Genomic DNA, 19,124 nt, shown 5'->3' on the forward strand with positions numbered 1-19,124 from the left:
CTAAGGACAGAATGTTGGTTCGTTGCACCAGTCTGCCTAAGGACAGAATGTTGGTTCGTTCACCAGTCTGCCTCAGGACAGAATGTTGGTTCGTTGCACCAGTCTGCCTCAGGACAGAATGTTGGTTCGTTGCACCAGTCTGCCTCAGGACAGAATGTTGGTTCGTTGCACCAGTCTGCCTCAGGACAGAATGTTGGTTCGTTTCACCAGTCTGCCTCAGGACAGAATGTTGGTTCGTTGCACCAGTCTGCCTCAGGACAGAATCGTGGTTCGTTGCACCAGTCTGCCTAAGGACAGAATGTTGGTTCGTTGCACCAGTCTGCCTCAGGACAGAATGTTGGTTCGTTGCACCAGTCTGCCTCAGGACAGAATGTTGGTTCGTTGTACCAGTCTGCCTCAGGACAGAATGTTGGTTCGTTTCACCAGTCTGCCTCAGGACAGAATGTTGGTTCGTTGCACCAGTCTGCCTCAGGACAGAATGTTGGTTTGTTGTACCAGTTTGCCTCAGGACAGAATGTTGGTTCGTTGCACCAGTTTGCCTCAGGACAGAATGTTGGTTTGTTTCACCAGTCTGCCTCAGGACAGAATGTTGGTTCGTTGACCAGTCTGCCTCAGGACAGAATGTTGGTTCGTTGCACCAGTCTGCCTCAGGACAGAATGTTGGTTCGTTGCACCAGTCTGCCTCAGGACAGAATGTTGGTTTGTTGTACCAGTCTGCCTCAGGACAGAATGTTGGTTCGTTGCACCAGTTTGTCTCAGGACAGAATGTTGGTTTGTTTCACCAGTCTGCCTCAGGACAGAATGTTGGTTCGTTGACCAGTCTGCCTCAGGACAGAATGTTGGTTTGTTGTACCAGTCTGCCTCAGGACAGAATGTTGGTTCGTTTCACCAGTCTGCCTCAGGACAGAATGTTGGTTCGTTGCACCAGTCTGCCTAAGGACAGAATGTTGGTTCGTTGCACCAGTCTGCCTAAGGACAGAATGTTGGTTCGTTCACCAGTCTGCCTCAGGACAGAATGTTGGTTCGTTGCACCAGTCTGCCTCAGGACAGAATGTTGGTTCGTTGCACCAGTCTGCCTCAGGACAGAATGTTGGTTCGTTGCACCAGTCTGCCTCAGGACAGAATGTTGGTTCGTTTCACCAGTCTGCCTCAGGACAGAATGTTGGTTCGTTGCACCAGTCTGCCTCAGGACAGAATCGTGGTTCGTTGCACCAGTCTGCCTAAGGACAGAATGTTGGTTCGTTGCACCAGTCTGCCTCAGGACAGAATGTTGGTTCGTTGCACCAGTCTGCCTCAGGACAGAATGTTGGTTCGTTGTACCAGTCTGCCTCAGGACAGAATGTTGGTTCGTTTCACCAGTCTGCCTCAGGACAGAATGTTGGTTCGTTGCACCAGTCTGCCTCAGGACAGAATGTTGGTTTGTTGTACCAGTTTGCCTCAGGACAGAATGTTGGTTCGTTGCACCAGTTTGCCTCAGGACAGAATGTTGGTTTGTTTCACCAGTCTGCCTCAGGACAGAATGTTGGTTCGTTGACCAGTCTGCCTCAGGACAGAATGTTGGTTCGTTGCACCAGTCTGCCTCAGGACAGAATGTTGGTTCGTTTCACCAGTCTGCCTCAGGACAGAATGTTGGTTCGTTGCACCAGTCTGCCTAAGGACAGAATGTTGGTTCGTTGCACCAGTCTGCCTAAGGACAGAATGTTGGTTCGTTCACCAGTCTGCCTCAGGACAGAATGTTGGTTCGTTGCACCAGTCTGCCTCAGGACAGAATGTTGGTTCGTTGCACCAGTCTGCCTCAGGACAGAATGTTGGTTCGTTTCACCAGTCTGCCTCAGGACAGAATGTTGGTTCGTTGTACCAGTCTGCCTCAGGACAGAATGTTGGTTCGTTGCACCAGTTTGCCTCAGGACAGAATGTTGGTTTGTTTCACCAGTCTGCCTCAGGACAGAATGTTGGTTCGTTGACCAGTCTGCCTCAGGACAGAATGTTGGTTCGTTGCACCAGTCTGCCTCAGGACAGAATGTTGGTTCGTTTCACCAGTCTGCCTCAGGACAGAATGTTGGTTCGTTGCACCAGTCTGCCTAAGGACAGAATGTTGGTTCGTTGCACCAGTCTGCCTAAGGACAGAATGTTGGTTCGTTGACCAGTCTGCCTCAGGACACAATGTTGGTTCGTTGCACCAGTCTGCCTCAGGACAGAATGTTGGTTCGTTGACCAGTCTGCCTCAGGACAGAATGTTGGTTCGTTGCACCAGTCTGCCTCAGGACAGAATGTTGGTTCGTTGCACCAGTCTGCCTCAGGACAGAATGTTGGTTCGGTTTACCAGTCTGCCTCAGGACAGAATGTTGGTTCGTTTCACCAGTCTGCCTCAGGACAGAATGTTGGTTCGTTTCACCAGTCTGCCTCATGACATAATGTTGATACTATTATTATCACAATATAGTAATGTTACTGTGAGTCCTGAGAATAGAGCATTACACAATGAATGTGTCCTAAATGGCACACTATTCCCTATGGGCCCTGGTCATAAGTAGTGCACTACATAGGGAATAGGGTGTCATTTGGGACGCGGTCACTGTCACATCTCATCAGAGGGAGTACACAATCAGTAGGCCTATTATCTGTCTCTGAGCCTGGCTGTGGAGGTTGATAACTCAGAATATCCATCTAGAATAGATCATTACAGCTGGAGGGATAATTAGCTAGCTATTAGAGGCTCCATCTACACAATGTGTCAAGCTTCAGGCGTGGCCACAGCCCCATAGTGAGGTGCAGCTATAACCGTATGCTACAACCATCCAACTGTTACTAGAGATCTTACCCCCCCCCCAAAAAAAAACGTGCACAAAATGAATCCATAACGTCCACAGTTATCGTAACAATAACTAACTACAGTATGTAGTATTGTTTACTGTAGTACTGTAGGGTAGTGTTTACTGTAGTACTGTAGGGTAGTATTGTTAACTGTGTGTACTGTAGGGTAGTATTGTTTACTGTGTGTACTGTAGGGTAGTATTGTTTACTGTAGTACTGTAGGGTGGTGTTGTTTACTGTAGTACTGAAAGGTAGTGTTGTTTACTGTAGTACTGTAGGGTAGTGTTTACTGTAGTACTGTAGGGTAGTATTGTTTACTGTAGTACTGTAGGGTAGTATTGTTTACTGTAGTACTGTAGGGTAGTATTGTTTACTGTAGTACTGTAGGGTAGTGTTGTTTACTGTAGTACTGTAGGGTGGTGTTGTTTACTGTAGTACTGTAAGGTAGTGTTTACTGTAGTACTGTAGGGTAATGTTGTTTACTGTAGTACTGTAAGGTAGTGTTGTTTACTGTAGTACTGTAGGGTAGTGTTGTTTACTGTAGTACTGTAAGGTTGTGTTGTTTACTGTAGTACTGTAAGGTAGTGTTGTTTACTGTAGTACTGTAAGGTAGTATTGTTTAATACTGTAGTACTGTAAGGTAGTGTTTTTTACTGTAGTACTGTAAGGTGGTATTGTTTACTGTAGTACTGTAGGGTAGTATTGTTTACTGTAGTACTGTAGGGTAGTGTTTACTGTAGTACTGTAGGGTGGTGTTGTTTACTGTAGTACTGTAGGGTAGTGTTGTTTACTGTAGTACTGTAGGGTAGTGTTGTTTACTGTAGTACTGTAGGGTAGTGTTTACTGTAGTACTGTAGGGTAGTGTTTACTGTAGTACTGTAGGGTAGTGTTTACTGTAGTACTGTAGGGTAATGTTGTTTACTGTAGTACTGTAGGGTAGTATTGTTTACTGTAGTACTGTAGGGTAGTGTTTACTGTAGTACTGTAGGGTAGTGTTTACTGTAGTACTGTAGGGTAGTGTTGTTTACTGTAGTACTGTAGGGTAGTATTGTTTACTGTAGTACTGTAGGGTAATATTGTTTACTGTAGTACTGTAAGGTAGTGTTTACTGTAGTACTGTAGGGTAGTGTTGTTTACTGTAGTACTGTAGGGTAGTATTGTTTACTGTAGTACTGTAGGGTAGTATTGTTTACTGTAGTACTGTAGGGTAGTATTTACTGTAGTACTGTAGGGTAGTATTGTTTACTGTAGTACTGTAGGGTAGTATTGTTTACTGTAGTACTGTAGGGTAGTGTTTACTCTAGTACTGTATGGTAGTATTGTTTACTGTAGTACTGTAGGGTAGTGTTTACTGTAGTACTGTAGGGTAGTATTGTTTACTGTAGTACTGTAGGGTAGTGTTTACTGTAGTACTGTAGGGTAGTATTGTTTACTGTAGTACTGTAGGGTAGTGTTTACTGTAGTACTGTAGGGTAGTATTGTTTACTGTAGTACTGTAGGGTAGTATTGTTTACTGTAGTACTGTAGGGTAGTATTGTTTATTGTAGTACTGTAGGGTAGTATTGTTTACTGTAGTACTGTAGGGTAGTATTGTTTACTGTAGTACTGTAGGGTAGTGTTTACTGTAGTACTGTAGGGTAGTGTTGTTTACTGTAGTACTGTAGGGTAGTGTTGTTTACTGTAGTACTGTAAGGTAGTATTGTTTACTGTAGTACTGTAGGGTAGTGTTGTTTACTGTAGTAGTGTAGGGTAGTGTTTACTGTAGTACTGTAAGGTAGTGTTTACTGTAGTATCTAAGCTATTAAGTTGACTTTTTATTTTACAAGGATATGTTTTAGAAATTACAATGATGTCCGTACTACCACTACTTATATTGGAATGTACATTTCTCTGTTCAAAGTATTGTTAAAGATTATGATGCTGTGGTTTGAATGTGCATCATGCTGATCATAAGACATGTTGGTGTTACGACCATGTTGTTGTGTTATAAGTCACATAGTGATGTTGTTGTGTTAATAGTCACATAGTGGTGTTGTTGTGTTATAAGTCACATAGTGTTGTGTTATAAGTCACATAGTGATGTTGTTGTGTTATAAGTCACATAGTGGTGTTGTTGTGTTATAAGTCACATAGTCATGTTGTTGTGTTATAAGTCACATAGTGGTGTTGTTGTGTTATAAGTCACATAGTGGTGTTGTTGTGTTATAAGTCACATAGTCATGTTGTTGTGTTATAAGTCACATAGTGGTGTTGTTGTGTTATAAGTCACATAGTGGTGTTGTTGTGTTATAAGTCACATAGTCATGTTGTTGTGTTATAAGTCACATAGTGGTGTTGTTGTGTTATAAGTCACATAGTGGTGTTGTTGTGTTATAAGTCACATAGTGATGTTGTTGTGTTATAAGTCACATAGTGGTGTTGTTTTGTTATAAGTCACATAGTCATGTTGTTGTGTTATAAGTCACATAGTGATGTTGTTGTGTTATAAGTCACATAGTCATGTTGTTGTGTTATAAGTCACATAGTGATGTTGTTGTGTTATAAGTCACATAGTGATGTTGTTGTGTTATAAGTCACATAGTCATGTTGTTGTGTTATAAGTCACATAGTGGTGTTGTTGTGTTATAAGTCACATAGTGATGTTGTTGTGTTTTAAGTCACATAGTCATGTTGTTGTGTTATAAGTCACATAGTCATGTTGTTGTGTTATAAGTCACTTAGTGATGTTGTGTTATAAGTCACATAGTGATGTTATTGTGTTATAAGTCACATTTTGATGTTTTATTATAAGTCACATAGTGATGTTGTGTTATAAGTCACATAGTGATTTTATTGTGTTATAAGTCACATTTTGATGTTTTATTATAAGTCACAATTTGATGTTTTATTATAAGTTACATAGTGATGTTGTTGTGATATAAGTCACATAGTGGTTTTGTTGTGTTATAAGTCACAAAGTGGTGTTGTTGTGTTATAAGTCACAAAGTGGTGTTGTTGTGTTATAAGTCACAAAGTGGTGTTGTTGTGTTATAAGTCACATAGTCATGTTGCTGTGTTATAAGTCACAAAGTGGTTTTGTTGTGTTATAAGTCACAAAGTGGTGTTGTTGTGTTATAAGTCACATAGTCATGTTGTTGTGTTATAAGTCACATAGTGGTGTTATTGTGTTATAAGTCACATAGTGATGTTGTGTTATAAGTCACATAGTGATGTTGTTGTGTTATAAGTCACATAGTGATGTTGTTGTGTTATAAGTCACATAGTGATGTTGTTGTGTTATAAGTCACATAGTGATGTTGTTGTGTTATAAGTCACATAGTCATGTTGTTGTGTTATAAGTCACATAGTCATGTTGTTGTGTTATAAGTCACATAGTGGTTTTGTTGTGTTATAAGTCACATAGTCATGTTGTTGTGTTATAAGTCACATAGTGGTTTTGTTGTGTTATAAGTCACATAGTCATGTTGTTGTGTTATAAGTCACATAGTGGTGTTGTTGTGTTATAAGTCACATAGTGATGTTGTTGTGTTATAAGTCACATAGTCATGTTGTTGTGTTATAAGTCACATAGTCATGTTGTTGTGTTATAAGTCACATAGTGGTGTTGTTGTGTTATAAGTCACATAGTGATGTTGTTGTGTTTTAAGTCACATAGTGGTTTTGTTGTGTTATAAGTCACAAAGTGGTTTTGTTGTGTTATAAGTCACAAAGTGGTGTTGTTGTGTTATAAGTCACATAGTCATGTTGTTGTGTTATAAGTCACATAGTCATGTTGTTGTGTTATACGTCACATAGTGATGTTGTAGTGTTATAAGTCACATAGTGATGTTGTTGTGTTATAAGTCACATAGTGATGTTATTGTGTTATAAGTCACAATTTGATGTTTTATTATAAGTCACATAGTCATGTTGTGTTATAAGTTACATAGTGATGTTGTTGTGTTATATGTCACATTGTGGTGTTGTGTTATAAGTCACAAAGTGGTGTTGTTGTGTTATAAGTCACATAGTGGTGTTGTTGTGTTAATAGTCACATAGTGATGTTGTGTTATAAGTCAAATCAAATCAAATCAAATCGTATTTGCCACATGCGCCGAATACAACAGGTGTAGACATTACAGTGAAATGCTTACTTACAGCCCTTAACCAACAATGCAGTTTAAGAAAAATATTTAAAATAGCAAATTCACATACTGATTGCACTGACATTGCTCACAGCTGCTTGTTTGAAGTGTACTTACTGTGATCAAGATGTGGTTGTCCCACTGGCTATCCTAAGTTGAATGCACCAATTTGTAAGTTGCTCAGGATAAGAGCGTCTGCTAAATGACTTAAATGTAAATGTAAATGATGTTGTGTTATAAGTCACATAGTGATGTTGTTGTGTTATAAGTCACATTCTATATCTATATTGATGTTCCCCCGAGGTTCTTGGCCTTTAGAGGATGGATCCAAGTTTACTAACATGACACACACACACACACACACACACACACACACACACACACACACACACAGACACACAGACACACACCCTTCAGGCAAACATGCCCTGATAGTCCTGATGCAATATAACTGTGTAGCACTTCCACTGTTCACATAGACCTGAATTAGACCTGATGGGATAGATCCTTAGCTACCAGATAAAAAAGGAACATCATTATCTAAATAGAAAGTCAGCCTTTGTTGTTGGAACAGGGAGTGGATGTTATATATTAGGAGATTTTGTTATCTTTGTTTGCTCCTGTGACAAACAAAAACAAAATCTCATGACTTATATTTGTTGGATAACTTTTAATCGAATCAGATTGTGTAGGTTCTATTGAGCTGTTTTGTATTAGATATAAGGTAAAAAACAAAAATATATTTCCCAACAGTTTGATTGTTGTCAGATAAAATGTTATTTTGGTATGCGTGGACACGAGTTGTTTACTAGCTTACTGTTTCTCTATCACTTTACAGCTCTGTATAACAGGCTTACTGTCTCTCTGTCTCCCTCTTCTCTCCTTCCTCTCTCCTTCCTCTCTCTCTCTGTCTCCCTCTTCTCTCTCTCCCTTCCTCTCTCCTTCCTCTCTCTCTCTCTCTGTCTCCCTCTTCTCTCTCTCTTCCTCCCTCTCTCCTTCCTCTCTCTCTCTGTCTCCCTCTTCTCTCTCTCCCTCCCTTTCTCCTTCCTCTCTCTCTCTCTGTCTCCCTCTTCTCTCCTTCCTCTCTCCTTCCTCTCTCTCTCTGTCTCCCTCTTCTCTCTCTCCCTCCCTCCCTCCTTCCTCTCTCTCTCTGTCTCCCTCTTCTCTCTCTCTTCCTCCCTCTCTCCTTCCTCTCTCTCTCTGTCTCCCTCTTCTCTCTCTCTTCCTCCCTCTCTCCTTCCTCTCTCTCTGTCTCCCTCTTCTCTCTCTCTCCCTCCCTCTCTCCTTCCTCTCTCTCTCTGTCTCCCTCTTCTCTCTCTCTCCCTCCCTCTCTCCTTCCCCTCTCTCTCTCTCTGTCTCCCTCTTCTCTCTCTCTCCCTCCCTCTCTCCTTCCTCTCTCTCTCTGTCTCCCTCTTCTCTCTCTCTTCCTCCCTCTCTCCTTCCTCTCTCTCTAGGTCTGTTTAACAGTATGTATCTCTCTCTAGGTCTGTTTAACAGTATGGATCTCTCTCTAGTTCTGTATAACAGTATGCATATCTCTAAGTCTGTATAACAGTAGGTCTGTATAACAGTATGTATATCGCTCTCTAGGTCTGTATAACAGTATGTATCTCTCCAGGTCTGTATAACAGTATGTATCTCTCCAGGTCTGTATAACAGTATGTATCTCTCCAGGTCTGTATAACAGTATGTATCTCTAGGTCTGCATAACAGTATGTATCTCTAGGTCTGTATAACAGTATGTATCTCTAGGTCTGTATAACAGTAGGTCTGTATAACAGTATGTATATCGCTCTCTAGGTCTGTATAACAGTATGTATCTCTCCAGGTCTGTATAACAGTATGTATCTCTCTAGGTCTGTATAACAGTATGTATCTCTAGGTCTGTATAACAGTATGTATCTCTAGGTCTGTATAACAGTATGTATCTCTAGGTCTGTATAACAGTATGTATCTCTAGGTCTGTATAACAGTATGTATCTCTAGGTCTGTATAACAGTATGTATCTCTAGGTCTGTATAACAGTATGTATCTCTCTAGGTCTGTATAACAGTATGTATCTCTCCAGGTCTGTATAACAGTATGTATCTCTCTCCAGGTCTGTATAACAGTGTGGACAGTTGGATGATTGTCCCCAACATCAAGCAGAACCACTACACGGTGCATGGCCTGCAGAGTGGAACACGTTATGTCTTCTTTGTCAAGGCCATCAACCAGGCAGGCAGCCGCAACAGCGACCCAGCCCGCCTCAAAACCAACAGTAAGTCCCCCAGCCCTCTGTCCCTTCAGCCCGCCTCAAAACCAACAGTAAGTCCCCCAGCCCTCTGTCCCTTCAGCCCTCCTCAAAACCAACAGTAAGTTCCCCAGCCCTCTGGTCATTCTGTCCTTCACAGCTTCTTACACCAGCATGGGGTTCTGCTCTCTGGGTTGGCCCAGTGGGTAAGTCCCCCTCCCCCACCTCCAGCCCTCTGGTCCCTCTGTCCATCAACCTCTGTCCTTCACAGCTTCTTACCTCAGCATTGGGTTCTGCTCTCTGGGTTGGCCCAGTGGGTAAGTCCCCCCACCCTCCAGCCCTCTGTCCCTTCAGGCCGCCTCAAAACCAACACTAAGTCCCCCAGCCCTGTGGTCCCACCATACCGCCAGCCTCCCGGCCCTCCAGACCCTGTCTTCCCAGCTGCTTACCCCAGCCTGGGGCTCTGCTCTCTGGGTAGACCCACTGGCCCCTGGCCTCTAATTAGACCAGTTCTTCCAGACATTGGAGAACAGCCACTGGCTAGATAGATGAGAGGAAAGGCTTTATTGGTATGCCATACATGAGCTGGGACCGACGCCACCCAACCAGTGATAATGACTCCATTAGACCCGTCACTCACTTTCTCTCCCTCCCTCTCTCTCTCCCTCCGTCCTGATCACACGATAAGTTGGCTAATGCCAAGATCTCTCCCTCCTTAAGTACAACATCACACCTCTACAGCCCTGCCTGTCTGCCTCTCTCTCGCTCAGGGCTTCAATTACTTACAAATGCCCCTGTTACAGCCGGATAGGCGCTGACAGCATTCAAATGGATTATTGCATCAGAGAGGCTATGGAGTCACCCGGGGGGAGGTTTGGAGGTGAAACACAGTGTATCTGGAGCTAGCAGTGAGTTAGCTTGTCCTCCCTCTCTCATCCCTCTATTCCCTGTCGGTGGAGCCGTAGGCTGCCAGAGGTTTATCACTGGGCCCAGCAGCTAGGCTAAGCTCACACACACACACACACACTGTCTCGCTGTATCTCCCGTCATGGTGCTTACTGGCCTGTGCACGCAGCATCAGCATCAGCCAAGTCGTGGCATGCATTCCTCGGTCTCCTCTCCTCTCCTGTCCCCTCCCCTCCTCTCCTGTCCCCTCCCATCCCCTCCCCTCCCCTCCTCTCCTGTCCCCTCCCCTCCTCTCCTCTCACCTCCCCTCCTCTCCTCTCCTCTCCCCTCCCCTCCCCTCCCCTCCCCTCCCCTCCTCTCCTGTCCCCTCCCCTCCTCTCCTGTCCCCTCCCCTCCTCTCCTGTCCCCTCCCATCCCCTCCCCTCCCCTCCTCTCCTCTCACCTCCCCTCCTCTATCCTCTCCTAGATACAGTGCATTGGGAAAGTATTCAGACCCCTTGACTTTTTACACATTTTGTTACGTTAGTCTTATTCTAAAATTGATTAAATAGTTTTTTCCCCTCATCAATCTACACAATATACCCCATAATGACAAAGCAAAAACAGGTTTTTAGACATTTTCGCAAAATTACATAGGTATTCAGACCCTTTGCTATGAGACTCCTTGAGATGTTTCATAAACTTGATTGGAGTCCACCTGTGGTAAATTCAATTGATTGGACATGATTTGGAAAGGCACACACCTGTCTATATAAGGTCACACAGTTGACAGTGCATGTCAGAGAAAAAATCAAGCCATGAGGTCGAAAGAATTGTCCGTAGAGCTCTGAGACAGGATGGTGTCAAAGCACAGATCTGGGGAAGGGTACCAAAAATTGTCTGCAGCATTGAAGGTCCCCAAGAACACAGTGGCCTCCATCATTCTTAAATGGAAGAAGTTTGGAACCACCAAGACTCTTCCTAGAGCTGGCCGCCCGGCCAAACTGAGCAATCGGGGGAGAAAGGCCTTGGTCAGGGAGGTGACCAAGAACCTGATGGTCACTCTGACAGAGCTCCAGAGTTCCTCTGTGGCGATGGGAGAACCTTCCAGAAGGACAACCATCTCTGCAGCACTCCATCAATCAGGCCTTTATGGTAGAGTGGCCAGATGGAAGCCACTCCTCAGTAAAAGGCACATGACAGCCCGCTTGGAGCTTGCCAAAAGGCACCTAAAGGACTCTCAGACCATGAGAAACAAGATTATCTGGTCTGATGAAACCAAGATTGAACTCTTTGGCCTGAATGCCAAGCGTCACGCCTGGAGGAAACCTGGCACCATCCTACGGTGAAGCATGGTGGTGGCATCATCATGCTGTGGGGATGTTTTTAAGCGGCAGGGACTGGGAGACTAGTCAGAATCAAGGGAAAGATGAACGGAGCAAAGTACAGAGAGATCCTTGATGAAAACCTGCTCCAGAGCGCTCAGGACCTCAGACTGGGGCGAAGGTTCACCTTCCAACAGGACAACAACCCTAAGCACACAGCCAAGACAACATAGGAGTGGCTTTGGGACAAGTCTCTCAATGTCCTTGAGTGGCCCAGCCAGAGCCCGGACTTGAACCTGATCGAACATCTCTGGAGAGACCTGAAAATAGCTGTGCAGCGACACTCCCCATCCAACCTGACAGAGCTTGAGAGGATCTGTAGAGAAGAATGGGAGAAACTCCCCAAATACAGGTGTGCCAAGCTTGAAGCGTCATACCCAAGAAGACTTGAGGCTGTAATCGCTGTAAAAGGTGCTTCAAGAAAGTACTGAGTAAAGGGTCATTATTAAACCTGTTTTTGCGTTGTCATTATGGGGTATTGTGTGTAGATTGATGAGAAAAATAATCCATTTAATCCATTTTAGAATAAGGCTGTAATGTAACAACATGTGGAAAAAGCCATGGGGTCTGAATACTTTCTGAATGCCCTGTATATGTAGAGATGAATACATCAGTGTAGCAGCCTGTCCTCCCACTCTGGCTCTCAGGTTTAATGCAGATTATTCTATACTGGATTGGCACCTGGTATTCCTCTTCATTATCGGAATCTGCCAGCTAACACAATAACACAGCAGATAGCTTCTATTCTTATAGTAGCTCTCTCTCTCTCTCTCTCTCTCTCTCTCTCTCTCTCTCTCTCTCTCTCTCTCTCTCTCTCTCTCTCTCTCTCTCTCTCTCTCTCTCTCTCTCTCTCTCTCTCTCTCTCTCTCTCTCTCTCTCTCTCTCTCTCTCTCTCAATTCAATTTCAATTTCAATTTAAGGGCTTTATTGGCATGGGAAACTTATGTCAACATTGCCAAAGCAAGTGAAGTAGATAATAAACAAAAGTGAAATAAACAATAAATATTAACAGTAAACATTACCCTCAGAAGTTCCAAAAGAATAAAGACATTTCAAATGTCATATTATGTCTATGTACAGTGTTGTAACAATGTGCAAATAGTTAAAGTAAAAATGGGAAAAAAATAAACATAAATATGGGTTGTATTTACAATGGTGTTTGTTCTTCACTGGTTGCCCTTTTCTTGTGGCAACAGGTCACAAATCTTGCAGCTGTGATGGCACACTGTGGTTTTTCACCCAGTAGATAAGGGAGTTTATCAAAATTGGGTTTGTTTTTGAATTCTTTGTGGATCGCTGTAATCTGAGGGAAATATGTGTCTCTAATATGGTCATACATTTGGCAGGAGGTTAGGAAGTGCAGCTCAGTTTCCACCTCATTTTGTGGGCAGTGTGCACATAGCCTGTCTTCTCTTGAGAGCCAGGTCTGCCTACGGCGGCCTTTCTCAATAGCAAGGCTATGCTCGATGAGTCTGTACATAGTCAAAGCTTTCCTTAAGTTTGGGTCAGTCACAGTGGTCAGGTATTCTGCCACTGTGTACTCTGTTTAGGGCCAAATAGCATTCTAGTTTGCGCTGTTTTTTTTGTTTGTTCTTTCCAATGTGTCAAGTAATTCTCTTTTTGTTTGGGTCTAATTGTGTTGTTGTTGTTGTTGTTGTCCTGGGGCTCTGTAGCTTACTTAGGGGACTCTTCTCCAAGTTCATCTCTCTGTAGGTGATGGCTTTGTTATGGAAGGTTTGGGAATTGCTTCCTTTTAAGTGGTTATAGAATTTAACGATTGATAATTAGCGGGTATTGGCCTAATTCTGCTCTGCATGCATTATTTGGTGTTTTACGTTGTACACGGAGGATGTTTTTGCAGAATTCTGCAGGCAGAGTCTCAATTTGGTGTTTGTCCCATTTTGTGAATTCTTGGTTGGTGAGCGGACCCCAGACCTCACAACCATAAAGGGCAATGGGTTCTATAACTGATTCAAGTATTTTTAGCCAGATCCTAATTGGTATGTCAAATTTTATGTTCCTTTTGATGGCATAGAAGGCCCTTCTTGCCTTGTCTCTCAGATCGTTCACAGCTTTGTGGAAGTTACCTGTGGCGCTGATGTTTAGGCCGAGGTATGTATAGTTTTTTGTGTGCTCTAGGGCAACGGTGTCTAGATGGAATTTGTATTTGTGGTCCTGGCAACTGGACCTTTTTTGGAACACCATTATTTTTATCTTACTGAGATTTACTGTCAGGGCCCAGGTCTGACAAAATCTGTGCAGAAGATCTAGGTGCTGCTGTAGGCCCTCCTTGGTTGGTGACAGAAGCACCAGATCATCAGCAAACAGTAGACATTTCACTTCAGATTCTAGTAGGGTGAGGCCGGGTGCTGCAGACTTTTGTAGTGCCCTCGCCAATTTGTTGATATATATGTTGAAGAGGGTGGCGCTTAAGCTGCATCCCTGTCTCACCCCACGGCCCTGTGGAAAGAAATGTGTGTGTTTTTTGCCAATTTTAACCGCTCACTTGTTGTTTGTGTACATGGATTTTAAAATGTTGTATGTTTTTCCCCTAACCCCACTTTCCATCAATTTGTATAGCAGACCAAATTGAGTCAAAAGCTTTTTTGAAATCAACAAATCATGAGAAGACTTTGCCTTTGTTTTGGTTTGTTTGTTTGTCAATTAGGGTGTGCAGGGTGAATACGTGGTCTGTCTGTCAGCTTCCTGCTTCTCCTGTTTGTCTCCTGGCCTCTAGAGGTCAGCTGTGTTCCCCTCTGCCTTTGTTCTTCCTCATGTGTCCTCATTAGTTTGATCCAGGTCACCTGTGCCTTGTTTTCCCTTTAGTATTTTAGCTGTGTGTTTTCCCCTTGTTTCTCACTTGGTTATTGCGTCCTGACTATGTGTCTCCTGCCTTGTCCCACCGTGTCAGTCCTAGTAAGTTGTTCGAAGTTATCTTTAGTTTGTTTTTCTCCCCTCGTGGAGTTGTTTTGTTTTGCCTCCTGTTTTGGAACATTAAATCTACTTGCCTGGAGTATTGCCTTGGGTGTTTCATTTGGGTCCTACAACATCTCCTCTGTGGCTAAGGGGTAGTACCCCCAGCTCTACACATCTGAGACCGGAGTTCTAGCCCGGCTTGTGACAGAATAACCAAGTCAATCATGGACCCAGAAACACTCAGTTCCCAGGACCTGTTGGCGGTGATCACTCGACATGAGGCTTCTTTCCAGCGCCATGAAGCCGTTCTCAGCCGACAAGAGGAGCTGATGGCTAGTCATTCTCAACTGTTGGCCGAAATGATGAGTGCCCTTCGCCAGCTCTTTGAACGCCTCCCTGGTCCTCTCCCTTCCCCCAGGTCACCCCCCAGTGACGACAGGCCTTCTCGGTTGGCGGAGCCCCGACTACCACCTCCCAAGCCCTTTTCTGGGGATCCAAGCTCTTGCCAGGGTTTCCTCACCCAATGCTCCCTCACCTTCGAGCTCCAACCCTCAAGTTTTCCCACAGACCGTTCCAAGATTGCCTACATCATTACCCTTCTTTCAGAAAAGGCGCTCGCCTGGGCTTCTGCGGTGTGGCAGTCCCAGGAGGCCTGTTGTGACTCCCACGCTGCATTTGTAGAAGAGTTCAAGCGGGTGTTCGATCATCCTGTCAGTGGGCGGGAGGCTTCCAAGCGCCTACTGTCTCTCCGTCAGGGCTCCCGAAGCACGGCAGATTTTGCCATTGATTTCCGGACCATAGCAGCAAGGAGCGGATGGAATGATGAAGCGCTGAGGGTCTGCTTTCAGGGAGGGTTATCTGAGCCCCTTCAAGATGAGTTAGCCACCCGAGAACCAGCTGGAGATCTCGAGTCCCTCATAGCCTTGGCCATCCGCCTGGACAATCGTCTAAGAGAGCGGAGAACGGCTCGCCGTCAGGTGTCTCAGTCCCAAGTTCCTCTGAGCAGCTCTGTTTCTCCTGTTTGGACTCCGTCATTCAGAGCTGCCCCGGCTCCTGAACTGCCCCAGGATTCCCCGGAGAGCATGCAGTTAGGCCGTTCCAGGCTTTCTCCCAACGAAAGGGAACGTCGCATGAGGGAGCGTCGGTGCCTCTACTGCGGGGTTGCCGGCCACTTCCGCTCCACTTGCCCCGAGCTTTCGGGAAACGCCTGTCCCCGCCCAGCTACAGGAGGGTTGTGATGGGGAAAATTAGAGCTCCTCCTACTAACGCGGTCCTAGCTATTCCAGCCACTCTGTCCTGGGAGGGCCACCAGCATCGGGTCCAGGCTATGATCGATTCCGGTGCCGCAGGTGATTTTATGGATGTAACCTTGGCGAAGGAACTTAAGATCCCTACCCAACTACTTCCTCAACCCCAGGCAGTTACAGCCTTAGATGGCAGACCTCTGGAACCAGGAAAGGTTACTGAGGCGACTCAGTCCCTGCGACTTACCATCTCTCAACACCAGCAGGAGGAGACCTTCTATCTCATTGACTCTCCCGAGTATCCTATTATCCTGGGTCACCCTTGGCTATGCAGACATAATCCCCAGATCGACTGGCCTACTGGCACTATTCTAAGCTGGGGTCCCACTTGCCAACTCACCTGCATGCTTCAGAGTCCCTCAGCCCCTAGTACCCAGTTTCAAGAGTCTGTTGACGTCTCCCGAGTCCCCAGTGTTTACCATCGGTTCAAGGCAGTGTTCAGCAAGGCCCGGGCTACTGCCTTACCGCCTCATCGCACGTATGACTGTGCCATTGATCTACTCCCTGGGTGCTGCCCTCCTAGAGGTCGGATCTTTTCCTTGTCCTCCCCCGAGCACGCAGCTATGGACACCTATATTAAGGAGTCCTTGGCAGCCGGCCTCATCTATGCCTCTACTTCCCCGGCTGGGGCGGGCTTCTTTTTTGTTGAAAAGAAAGACGGGGGTCTTAGGCCTTGTATTGATTACCGGGGACTCAACAAGATCACGGTTCGGAATCGATACCCCCTTCCTCTCATGGCCACTGCTTTTGAGCTGCTTCAAGGGGCTTCCATTTTTACTAAGCTGGATCTCCGCAATGCTTACCATCTCGTGCGGATCCGGCCAGGAGACGAATGGAAGACGGCGTTCAACACGCCCACGGGGCACTATGAATATCGGGTGATGCCGTTCGGGCTCACCAATGCCCCCGCAGTATTCCAAGCCCTGATTAATGATGTTCTCCGGGATATGCTTAATCTGTTCGTCTTCGTGTACCTGGACGATATCCTCATCTTCTCGAGGTCACTGAAGGAGCATGAGGGGCATGTTAGCCGGGTTCTCCAGAGGCTCCTTGACAATCACCTCTACGTTAAGCCTGAGAAGTGTGAATTTCATGTTTCTCAGACTCAGTTTCTCGGGTTTATTGTCACTCCCGGGCACCTAGAGATGGATCCCAAGAAGGTCAAGGCGGTCCACGATTGGCCCACACCTGCCACGGTCAAGGAGGTTCAACGGTTCATTGGCTTTTCTAACTTCTATCGGAAGTTCATCAAGAATTTCAGCTCGGTGGTAGCCCCCTTGACGACGCTTACCAAGGGAGGAGGGACCAAGATTCACTGGGGTCCGGAAGCAGCAGGGGCCTTCGAGGATCTCAAGCGCCGCTTCACTTCTGCTCCGATTCTGGTGACCCCTGACCCAGAAAGACCTTTCGTGGTGGAGGTGGACGCCTCAGAAGTGGGGGTAGGAGCCGTCCTGTCACAGAGGGGTGCGGATGGGAGATTACACCCTTGTGCCTTCATGTCTCGCCGCCTGTCTGAGGCCGAGCGCAACTACCACGTGGGGGATCTTGAGTTGCTTGCGGTGAAACTGGCCTTGGAGGAGTGGCGCCATTGGCTTGAGGGGGCTCAGCACCCTTTCCAGGTTCTCACAGACCACAAGAACCTGGAATATCTCCAACAGGCTAAGCGGATGAACCCTCGGCAAGCACGATGGTCTCTTTTCTTTAATCGATTCCAGTTCCTCCTGACTTACCGACCTGGCACCAAGAACGTCAAGCCGGATGCTCTGTCTCGAGTCTACTCTCCCGAGGTACAAGAGAAGCCCTTGGCATCGATTATTCCGAGGTCTAGGATCGTCGCACCTCTTCAGTGGGAACTAGAAAGAGGGGTACGAGAAGCTCTTGTCCAGGAGCCCGATCCAGGCGGTGGTCCTGCCGGTCGCCTGTACGTTCCTCTCTCTGTTCGGGCCCGCGTCTTGCAGTGGGGTCATGAGTCGCCCTTGACATGCCATCCAGGCAGTGCTCGCACACTGGAGTTCCTCCGACGGCGGTTTTGGTGGCCGTCCATCAAGAAGGACGTGCAGATCTATGTTGAGGCCTGCCCTGTGTGCAACCAGGGAAAGTCGACACGCCAGCGACCCCAGGGACTGCTCCATCCCTTACCTGTTCCTCGAAGGCCATGGTCACACCTTTCTCTGGACTTTGTTACGGGACTTCCTCTATCCCAGGGCAACACCGTCATCCTAGTGGTGGTAGACCGGTTCTCTAAGGCTGCCCGGTTTATCCCCCTGCCCAAGCTGCCCTCGGCTAAGGAGACTGCTGAGCTCCTCATGAACCATGTCTTCCGGATATTTGGTATTCCCCTGGACGTGGTCTCTGACCGAGGTCCCCAATTCTCGTCCCGGTTTTGGGGGGCCTTCTGCAGGCTTGTTGGGGCCACAGCCAGCCTATCGTCGGGGTTCCATCCAGAGTCTAATGGCCAAACAGAACGGATTAATCAGGATCTGGAGACCACCCTGCGGTGTATGGCGGCCAGTAATCCCACGTCTTGGGCCACCTATATCATTTGGGCTGAATATGCCCACAACACCCTCCAGTCCTCAGCCACCGGATTGTCCCCATTCGAATGCCAGTTCGGTTACAACCCTCCATTATTTCCAGAGGAGGAGGCGCAGGTTGGTGTTCCCTCGGCCCAGCGCTTTGTCCAACGCTGTAGGCGGACCTGGAAGAAGGCCAGGCGTGCCCTCCTTCGGACCTCCCAGAGATACCAAAGTCAGGCTAATCGCCACCGCCGGACGGCCCCTAGTTTCCGAGCTGGTCAGAGAGTTTGGTTGGCCACTAAGAACCTGCCCCTCCGGGTCGAATCCAAGAAGCTTTCCCAGAGATACATCGGCCCTTTCCGCATTGCTAGAAAGGTTAACCCTGTGTCTTATCGTTTGGTTCTCCCTCGCTCCCTTCGTATTAACCCCACTTTCCATGTTTCACTTATTAAACCTGTCTTGTCTTCTCCCTTTGCACCCCCACGCAGACCCCCGCCACCTCCCAGGATTATTGACGGCCAGCCAGCCTACACAGTCCGCCGGATACTGGACTCCCGGAGGGTCCAGAACTCTCTGCAGTATCTGGTGGACTGGGAGGGCTACGGGCCAGAGGAGCGCTCCTGGGTTCCAGCCAGGGACATCCTGGATCCAGGGTTGGTCCGAGATTTTCGCACCCTGAGGCCAGGGTGTTCTGGAAGGAACGTCAGGAGTCGTTCCTAGAGGAGGGGGTCCTGTCAGCTTCCTGCTTCTCCTGTTTGTCTCCTGGCCTCTAGAGGTCAGCTGTGTTCCCCTCTGCCTTTGTTCTTCCTCATGTGTCCTCATTAGTTTGATCCAGGTCACCTGTGCCTTGTTTTCCCTTTAGTATTTTAGCTGTGTGTTTTCCCCTTGTTTCTCACTTGGTTATTGCGTCCTGACTATGTGTCTCCTGCCTTGTCCCACCGTGTCAG

At 46.4% G+C, this 19,124-nt stretch overlaps 1 protein-coding gene across 1 annotated transcript in view; it reads left to right on the plus strand.

The window, feature by feature from the left end:
- LOC311119028 (putative E3 ubiquitin-protein ligase MID2) overlaps window positions 1–19,124 on the plus strand; it is a gene marked incomplete at its 5' end in the record, with an annotated part of 33,103 nt that overhangs the window by 8,493 nt on the left and 5,486 nt on the right. The window contains one exon of the mRNA XM_084193785.1: window positions 9,037–9,198. Coding sequence (XP_084049911.1) covers window positions 9,037–9,198 — 162 coding nt within the window. The remainder of the gene's footprint in view (window positions 1–9,036; window positions 9,199–19,124) is intronic.

This window comes from Coregonus lavaretus (assembly GCF_964263955.1).
Source record: "Coregonus lavaretus genome assembly, contig: HAP1_SCAFFOLD_4477, whole genome shotgun sequence".
Lineage (NCBI taxonomy): Eukaryota > Metazoa > Chordata > Actinopteri > Salmoniformes > Salmonidae > Coregonus > Coregonus lavaretus.